Source organism: Anolis carolinensis, chromosome 3, assembly GCF_035594765.1.
Source record: "Anolis carolinensis isolate JA03-04 chromosome 3, rAnoCar3.1.pri, whole genome shotgun sequence".
Classification (NCBI taxonomy): Eukaryota; Metazoa; Chordata; class Lepidosauria; order Squamata; family Dactyloidae; genus Anolis; species Anolis carolinensis.
The window spans coordinates 148,695,876-148,706,192 of record NC_085843.1 but is presented as its reverse complement, the minus strand read 5'-3'; the positions used below and the strand labels follow the sequence as shown (position 1 = coordinate 148,706,192).

Sequence of the window (10,317 nt, the reverse complement as noted above, 5' to 3'; positions counted from 1 at the left end):
ATTTCTGAGAAGAAAAAAAATCTTACCTTCAAAATGTACTCATTTGTGGTATTTTGGAGTAATAAAGTGCATACAACACACAATTCCTTCAAAAACATGTAGAAATGCATTTTAATAAATGGAAGAAAAACATACATTATCTAAAAAACATAAATGAATAAAAAAGTTCCTTCAAAATTGCAACATTCTAATGACTATATGAAACTATGGTGTTATATAATGACGGTATGGTGCCTTACTTGTAGTGTAATATAATGCATTAAAAGTTCAGCCCCCAACCATTGGCATATCATATCTGTGTTTTTCCATAGAAAGACAGTGCGTGTGTGTGTGTGTGTGTGTGTGTGTGTGTGTGTGTGTGTATATATATATATATATATATATATATATATATATATATATATATTATTGCATATAATATATAACCTAAAAAGTACCAGAATATGTTCATTCCCCATGTAAGTACCTTAAGATTCCAGTACTTAAGACTGTTTAGGTGGAATGGTGATGTTAACTCTGTCTGATTTAATCATCATCATGAGGTGGGCACTCAGGTGATAATAAGTTGATCAGGGTGACCCAGAGAGAATCCTGACAAATGTCAAAGATTCTCAGTTTCTCAGTTTAAAGGTGCATCTACAGTGTAGACTTAATGCACTTTGATTATACTTTAACTGTCATAGTGCTATGGAATCATGGACGTCTTTAGCCTTTTCTGCCAAAGAGTGCAGGAGCCTAGCCAAGCTCCAACTCCCAGGATTCCATAGCATTGAACCAAAGCAGGTAAAGAAATACACTCCAGTTTTCAGATTACCTTGAGATGAACTCTCTGAGGTGCTAGACACAATGCCCAAATAGTTGTGTCGCTGTGGATTGCTCCCTAAAAGATCACTCTAAAAATTGGAGTAGATTAATAATGCACTGACATGGGAGCTGCCATTTATCACTGTCACAATACCTGGAGGAATAATTCTTCCATTGCAAACTTGAAAATTTGAGACATCCCAGATGCTTTCTTTGAGAGAGGCTGCCATTGAAATACTCTCCACAAGTGCATTTGTGGCCCTAATATTATATTTTTGGCATCAGTTCATGTTTTTGCATCTCCAGGCATTTAATGGTATATATCTGGTCAATTTTTAAAAAGCAGTATTATATCAATTGATTATCCTTAATAGTTTGGTCTTGTGAGATGTGTGCATATGTGTGTTGTTTTATATTATAGAGTATTTTATTGTTTTATGTGTATTTTATCTGCAATATAGCAATAGCCTTCTTTAGAAAAACTCATTCAGAAATGAAACTGAAGACAACTATGGTGACGATGACAATGATGACAGTGATGATGATATAGCAATATAGCAATAGCCTTCTTTAGAAAAACTCATTCAGAAATGAAACTGAAGACAACTATGGTGACGATGACAATGATGACAGTGATGATGATATTATATGTACTGATGATATATGGCTGATTTGGTTTCAGCCGTTGCTTTGAGGTGACTCACAAGTCTGAGACAGTTGTATGTAGCACAATTTGCCTTTACAAGATTCTCTTAGTAAAAATGCAAACCTATTTCTGTGGCAAATCATTTTCTCCTCAGCCTAACAGTTCTTAACTCTTGAATGTGAAACAGAGAATACTGGTTTTTCATATTCTAAAATGTTAAGCAGGCTAGAAAACACTGTTATTTATCTGAGTAGGAACATCCCAACAGCACTCCAAGGAATGATAAACTACAGAAATATGCCTTCTGGCATTTCACGAAATAAAAACCAGTGGCTGCAGAGTTTGTATGCATATTGGAAACTGATATACACTGTGAATGGGATTTCTGGGAATACTCACATGGAAGTAGCATATAATTTCATGCAAGAGTGTGTGTGTGTGTGTGTGTGTGTGTGTGTGTGTGTGTGTGTGTGTGTGTGTATATATATATATATATATATATATATATATATATATTCCATTTGATTGAGGCCATGGATAACAAAAGCCTATACTGACAATATACTAAAATATTTCCTATTATCCATAAGCATTGCTTTAATATTCCCTCGACTAAAGGTTGAACTCCCAAATATATTTGCTGGGAAATAAATGCCACTGAAACAAAGAGAACTTACTAAATTAAATGCAATGATATATGAGATAGAGCTGTAATCCTCTTTCCCTAGCAATAAAGTGCTACAGTAGATAGAAAACTAGAATTTGCAATAACTCTCTTTACCATCTATAAAATTTTCTAATTGTCTAGTATTTAAATTCTACAGTAGGTAAAGCTGTTATTAACTATGATTTACAGCAGCAGCTTTGAGGCTGAAAAAAAAGACATTTGTAGCATAGCTTTTGTATACTCTGTCTGTGAATAGTAGTAGTAGTAGACTGAGGCACCTTCTACACTACCATATAATCCAGATTATTAAAGCAGATAATTCATATTATCTGCTCGAATTGGGTTATATGACTTTACATTGCCATATAATCCAGTTCAAAGCAGATAATTTGGATTTTATATGGCAGCGTAAAAGGGACCTGTGTTTATGAGTAGTAAACTAATTCTATGAAAACCTTTGCTACAAACGTCTTTCTCTAAATTAACCTCATCTATATTAAGAAAAAATCCATACAAATCTCTGTGCCGAAACTGTAGAAACATACAACATAAAACCATTTCAATAGTACCTCTTTTCAGTTTTAATGTGATTTTTAAAAGCTCTCTTCTTACTGTGGCTCAAAGACAAAGTGATTGAAAAAGGTGGTGTTTGGCCCTGAAGGCAGTGAAGGTGACCAAAAGGAGAAAGAAACATTTTTTCTACTTTTCCTTGCTGCTGCCATCAGCTCTCCAGGCAAAACTAGCCATGAGATCAATGGTGAAGGAGTAGATCAAAAAAGAAAAGTTTATTTATTCCTGCTTGGCCTCCCCACTGCTACCTCACCAGCCAACCACCAGTGAAGTTGTAAGTAACTTCAAGTGGTGCTGCTTTGAATCTGGACAGGGGAAATGTGTGGCTTTCAATACAATCACACAATGAGATATTACAAGTAGAAATGGTGGTAACAGGGCAGCTGTGGTGTAGAGCAGCAGTTCTCAAACTATGCTCCTGGGGCGCTTAGGGGTTCTGCAAGAGGTGCTCAGGGGCTCCGCAGGCACTCCACCTCCTCTCGGGTTTCTGTTGTTGTTGTTACAAAGGCTAGATGGCCATCTGTTGGGGGTGCTTTGATTGTGTATTTCCTGTGGCAGAAGTGGGTTGTACTGGATAGCCCCAAGGGTCTTCCACTGTAATACTGTTAAGTTTATGTTGTTTAGAATATTTACTCATTTTAAATATTTTTATTATTATTATTTTATTATGACACAGCAAACAAGATAGATATGCTGGATTTCGTATCACAAAATCATAAGTCGAACACTTCCCAAGTGTCTAGGACTGTGTGATGTATTTTCGGATGATGCGTGCAGATCCCAGTAGGGTGGCCTTTTGCAGTTGGCAGATCGTAATTTGGTCAATGTCTATTGTTTCCAAATGCCAGCTGAGATCTTTTGGCACGGCACCCAGTGTACCCATCACCATCGGGACCACCTGCACTGGTATTATTATTATTATTTTATTATGACATAGCAAACAAGATAGATATGCTGGATTTCGTATCACAAAATCACAAGTCGAACACTTCCCAAGTGTCTAGGACTGTGTGATGTATTTTTGCATGATGCGTGCAGATCCCAGTAGGGTGGCCTTTTGCAGTTGGCAGATCGTAATTTTGTCAATGTCTATTGTTTCCAAATGCTGGCTGAGATCTTTTGGCACAGCACCCAATGTGCCCATCACCACCAGGACCATCTGCACTGGTTTCTGCCAGAGTCTTTGAAGTTCAATCTTGAGGTCCTGATAGCGGCTGAGTTTTTCCTGTTTTTCATCAATGCAACTGACACCTGGGATGGCGACATCAATGATCCAAACCTTTTTCTTTTCCACAACTGTGATGTCTGGTGTGTTGTGTTCCAGAACTTTGTCAGTCTGGATTTGGAAGTCCCACAGTATCTTTGTGTGCTCATTTTCCAATACTTTTGCAGGTTTGTGATCCCACCAGTTCTTTACTGCTGGGAGGTGGTATTTGAGGCATAAATTCCAATGAATCATTTGGGCCACATGGTTGTGCCTCTGTTTGTAGTCTGTCTGTGTGATTTTCTTACAGCAGCTGAGGATATGATCAATGGTTTCGTTGGTTTCCTTGCACAGTCTGTATTTTGGGTCATCAGCTGATTTTTCGATCTTGGCCTTTTTAAAAAAACATTTTATTTATAGTTATTACAGTACATTAAAAAAGGAAGTAGGCAAGTATAATCCAATATATATATATATAAGAAAGAAACAACTGAGACCCATACCCCCCAAGCCCTCCCTCCTTGGCCTTAATTTCATTTGTTCTGATGGCTTGCTCCTGGGCTGCAAGGATCAGGCCTTCTGTCTCCTTCTTCAGTATCCCATTTGTGAGCCAGAGCCAGGTCCTCTCCTTATCAGCTTTTCCTTCAATTTTGTCAAGGAATTTTCACTTATCCAACACTTTTATTTTTCAGTGATTGGTTGGGGGGGGGCACCAAAATTCTGTTCACCAACACTTGAAAAATACCTAGGGTCAGCTCTGGGGGTAATTTTCCACCTTGATGACCCATTTTGGCCATATCAGCCCCGAAAATACACAAACTATACCAAATAAAATGGATGGATGGATGGTTGGATGGATGGAAGAAATTTATCTTTGGTAGGCATTGTTGGGGGTGGGCCTAAATTTGAACACGAAAAATTGCTTTTTATAACAGTTTTCAAGATTGGCTAATTACTTCTTCAAGTAATAGAAGGGGCTTCTGGGTTCATTGGCCCTCAACAAGCATTTTGAAGGTTGCAGTTGACTTGCCTGTACTGAAATGAGGTACCAACACTACCATTGTTTATCCAGGCAAATCAAGGGATTATGTGAGCAGGTTGACCTACCATTAGACAGACTGAGGTAGATAGCTCGGAATGAAGATATCTAAGGAGAAACAGGGCAGTGCTTGTGGAATAAATGGCACCAATTCAAGGGACAAGGAGCAGAGAGATCTGCCATTGTGTGCAACCTGCTTTTTGCCCTGTAGACTATATCCCTGCCAGAAGTACAGTGAAGGATTCTGTACCTTCGTCGGTGTTTACCTTGTCCCTCATTTAGGCAGCCAGATATCTTGGTCTCGCTATTCAAAGAGACAGTGAACATTGACACCCTTTCATTCTCTGCAGAGCTCATATCCAATGGAGCCAGCTGCCATTGATGGATCAAAGTGAAATTGCTGAAACCATTCTTGCTTCAGCAGGCTGGGATGAAATAATTCTAGTCTTTGTGATAGCTCAGAAGAACAGAATTTGGTTGTGAAATTTATATTCTGGAAGAAAGAGGGAAGTCTCTTGTCAACAGTGTTACACTCCTAAGCGGCGCGAACACTGGGAACCAACACAACAGCCAATAACAATATAATATCTTTATTAAAGCAATAAAAGTCTTATGTCTGGTATTAAAGTTCAAAATCCAATATCCGAAACACACTCAAACTCCGCCCGAGTTTTGAGTGGGGAAAAGAGCAGAGAGCAAGAAAAGTCCTTTAGAAGCAAGGTTCCAAACAGGGTTTCAAGGCAAGGCAAACTGGAAGTTCAGGAGCTGAAACGCAGTCCCATCATGGCAAGAAGGTAAACCAACACCCAGTCTACTCCAGAGTAAGCGCGCCGTCAGGCCACTAGGAAATCAGGAACGAGAGGCGACACTACTTCTTAGTCCAAAGTTAAGTTGACACCGCACAGAAGATTCTCCGTGCACAACTTTTATTGAAGTTCATAGCTCCCCCGAACCAGGTGTTAAACTCCCCAAAACTTCCCAAGAGAACTGAACCTCCAAAACATCATGCCAGGTGCCTGCCTCCCTAATTCTTCCCAAGAGAATTGGGTTCAGCCACAATCGCCTCGCTCTGCTAATCTGACACTTCTTCTTAAAGATTGCCTCAGAGAGTGGTCTGTTTTCAAAAAAGCCCTTCTATCGAATGGTAACTCCTCTGGAGAGCCGGGAAGAGCTGGCTCCTTCTCAAGGCCATCTTTAATTGGCTCTGGCATGAAAATGTCAACAGAAGGCATCTGGAAAGGAACTGAATCCTGCTCACTTGGGAAAAAAAACCCAAGTCCTCTTCAATTTGGTCAGCAATGGCTGCGGGGTCAGGGGCCAAAGGTGCCTGAGACATCACAAACAGGAGCTATAATTTTAACTCTGAAAAATAAATTTTGTATAAGCATGCAAGTGGAATCCAGCTCTATTAGTCATGTAAAGCAAGGACAATAGCTGTAATGGAAGAAAGTAAATAGGGAGACATTTGAAATTTGCCATTAGAAAAGTGATGAAGAAAAAGCTAATATAAAAATATTTGAAGCATATAGGACTCATTCTGTGGCTTTGACGCAAAGTGACTTGTGGCAAAGGAAAATGAAGCCAAATTAGGAATAGATTAGTGTAAAGAAGACAGGTTCAAATATAATTGGATGTATTTTAAGACATGAGAAGTTTGTTACTTCTCTTTAAATGGATTTTAAGAGAAATCTAGAAGACAGATCTAAGTGCAGCTACATATAGCACAGATGGGAAGCACACAATAACCTGAAACATTTTTAACAAGAAGAAGAGCAGAGAATTGCCAAGATATATATGGATGCGAAACTTACAAGAAAAGGCATTATACTAGATGGCTCTTGGATCTCTACCAACTGCATGATTCTATTTCTATCAATTAAATGGGTGACCTCTAATTTATAGATAAATCTGCTTATCTCCCTCTCAACAGAGACAAAGATTGTGCCACTCCTGCTTGCCTTTCACAAGCAGGTGAAGACATATCTCTGCCATCCGGGATTTGGGAAATGAGGAAGAGTAAGCTGCTAGGGAGGTTGTGAGTGGGATTTTTGGGGGATAGTTAGCTTTTAAATGTAATTTTAGTTGTATTTTAACTTTGTTATAATGTTTGTACCTGTTACACAAATATGTAATTGTTTTATATTTTAAATATTGCCTTGTTTTTAAATTTTATTGGGTTGTGTCATGCATTGTGAGCTACCTATGAGTACAAAGGCACAATAGAGATAAATAAATAAATAAATAATCAGTACTGTTTTTATTACCATAATCTCATTAAGCCTAAAAATAAGTAACAGAACTGAAATTATTTAATTCAGTACTACTTTCTGATATATATTTTTAATCAGTCTAGTAGAGACCCATCAGTATCTTATGAGTATCTTTTTTTATTTGTCTCCATTCTTTAATTTCCACTGGCATGAACAGAGTCAAGTACACACTGATGGTCTTGAACAGATAAATGACAAAATGAGTAAATGAACCAGAATGTTTCCCAGTGACCCAGAGAGATGAGAAAGCATTCTGTTGGAAGATAATGCATTTCTATGAGAAATAGCACCGTATGCTTAAAATAGTGTTGAGGACAACATCAATATTCTTAGGCTATACAATTTCACATATGAGACTTAAAAGCAAAGTTCTGAGATGGAAGAAAATCCCTCTCTGTATATGAAATTTTTGTTGGAAGAAAAGGGTCTTTCCTCTAAAAGGAAGGAATGTCAAGAAGCAATTAGAAAGTAGTCTGCTTTTGACAAATTCTAGATTATGGGACCTTTTATACCCGTAGTGTATCTCAGTGCTTCCTTTTCACTTTCCCCTTTCCCCACTTGATGTGTTTCCCCCCCTCAAACACACATATTGTCCCAGATTGAGATCCTAATTGGCCAAGATGGTTGGCATGTTGGCATTTAAAAAAAAGATTTAAAAAAATTAAAAAGGGGCCAGTGGAAAGTGATTGAAGAGAAATAGGAAAGAAATCACACACATTCCAAAAACATACTAGAAGAAGAACTGAACTTTAATTGATAACTGCGATTCCAATGGCCTTGCTTGTATAGGTAGGGGGGGTCAGGGCAGGGTGCAGAGGTAGCCTGAAAGACTATATGTTTGGCAAATGTGATTTACTCCACATTAGAATAATGCTGGGCAGGGGAGGCAGGACTGAAAGCCAGAGGGAGATGGAGAGGTAATAATGAATCTTAATCAGATCCTCCCACTGGATACCATTTTGTTTTGTTTTTAAGGAGATTTTATTTCTAGAAACTTTAATTATTTCCTAAAAATAAGTGGATAACCCAAACTTTCTGAAACCTGTGGGGCTAGCAGTGGTAAATGTGTGCTCAAGTGTGGCCATTTTCATCCATTTCATGATGGAAAAGGGAGCCTGGGAAGTTTCCCCATTGCCACCAATGGGCTGGATCATCCCAGAGTGAAAATCGATCTTTGGGCTGCCAGATCAGAAAAACAGCATTTTGCCCTCCCAAATTGGGGAGGCTCCCAAAAAAACGGAATAGGGGCACCCAAAAACTGGACACCAAAAATGGAATGGGTTTTACCCGAAATGTATACTCCTACTAAGCACAAGGTTGCTTCCTCTCCCCTATTGAGTTAGGCGCATTACATAGAAATATTACATAGATGAGAATTAAAAGAAAGGGACCCATATGTCAACCTATGTTTTGTGTGTGTTCTCTTTATTTTGTTAGTTGCTCATTTTAATTATTTTTACTTGCTTAATTTCCATTTCTTAAGTAAAATAGGAACAAAAAAAATTCTAGAAGAGGAAATGATGTACTTTGATGGAAAGTTTATTACTAAAAAGTCTCTCTCCCATTTTCCTCTTCATTCACTCACTTTCTTGTTGCACTGACATATTCTCTAATTCTCCACCCCCTTCTCATTGTCATAGATTTCTTCTTTGCTCCAAAAACCTGAAGTTAGAATAAGTAACATGTAATGTATATAATGTGTGTGTTTTTATTTTTACTATTATTAATAACCTTAATGGAAACACTGTTTAAAAGCAGCCTGTCTTGGAATCCACCCATAGGGTGTACCCGTGTTTCCTCTTGCCTTTCCCCCCTTGTATATAATTAACAATAGACTTGACCTCCAGCATAATTAGATAGTAGCTATTTGAAAGTATGGATCATAAAATGGATACAGCATATATAACATTGACTTCATTTCAAACATATCATTATGCTATTTATACTCAAACTCAAGACATTAGTGAATTTAGTAAATTTCGGGTTTGATACACTATACTTTTTTAAAAAAATTAAAAATCTTTGACAGCTTTCTGATGTCTTTTATTTTAATATGTCATTACAAACTTCTAAAAGCAAGCGAGAAGGCTAGCTTTTTGGTATACACATAATAGCAAATAGGTTCAGTGCAGGCTTCAGAACATACATTAATAGTAGAAAAGCCTTGAGGAACAGAATTGAATGAGTGTTATCCTCTTAAGTTATTTACTACCTCTGTTCCTTCTTTTCCTCAGTGGTGTAATAAATGTATGGAAGTTAAGATACAAACACAGTAGCTTTGCTCTATGAACTCAATCTAATCAAAAGCCAAGAGTAAGTACAATATTGGATTGCACGAGGATACTGCTGAAAGGCTCTTCATTTTGGCTTATTGGCAGTATTTGTTGACTTAAGATATATAGAAGATAAGCTTTACAATCCTTAAATTATTTTACCAATCACTAACTCAGAGTAAAGAAACACTTCTGACATTTCTGTAAAAGAAATCATGTGTGTGTCACGGTGTAGGGGACAGAAAACACAAAGTATGGACTAAAATCAGCAGAATTACAAGAATTCTCTGACCTGATTCTAGTGCTGCTCCACTGGCATGGTGTTCTATAGAAAGAAAAACATGACTACATGATGAGTGGATACAAGATTGTTGTTTTTGTTAGCTGCCTTCAAATAGATTTTGACCCATGGCAACATTTTGAATGAGAGACCTTCAAGTCACCTATCATCAACAACAATTTCCAAGTCTTGCAGATTCAGGGGCATGACTTCCTTGATTGACTCTATCAATCTAGAATGTGGTCTTCTTTTACAACTACTGACTACTTTACTTGTATTTTCTAAAGATTGGTGGCTTTTTATGATATGAACAAAGAATGTCTGTGTCAATTTAGTGATCCTGGCTTCTAGGGAGAATTCTGGTCTGATTTTCCCTAGGGCAAATTGATTTATCCCTTTAGCAGTCCACAGTATCCATAGAACCTTTTTTAAGCACCATATTGCAGATGGGTTGATTTCCTTCCTATCAATTTTCTTCACTATTGAACTTTCAGAACTCTACACTGAAATGGGAAATACAGTAGAACCTCTACATAAGAATGTCCCAACATAAGTATTAGGGTT

General features: G+C 37.7%; 1 protein-coding gene across 1 annotated transcript in view; it reads right to left on the bottom strand.

Annotated features, from left to right (window-relative positions):
- Nucleotides 1-1,349: 1,349 nt before the first annotated feature.
- LOC134297613 (uncharacterized) overlaps nt 1,350-10,317 on the bottom strand; it is a 35,446-nt gene continuing 26,478 nt past the window's right edge. The window contains exon 2 of the mRNA XM_062975585.1: nt 1,350-4,284. Coding sequence (XP_062831655.1) covers nt 3,688-4,284 — 597 coding nt within the window. The 3' untranslated portion in view covers nt 1,350-3,687. The remainder of the gene's footprint in view (nt 4,285-10,317) is intronic.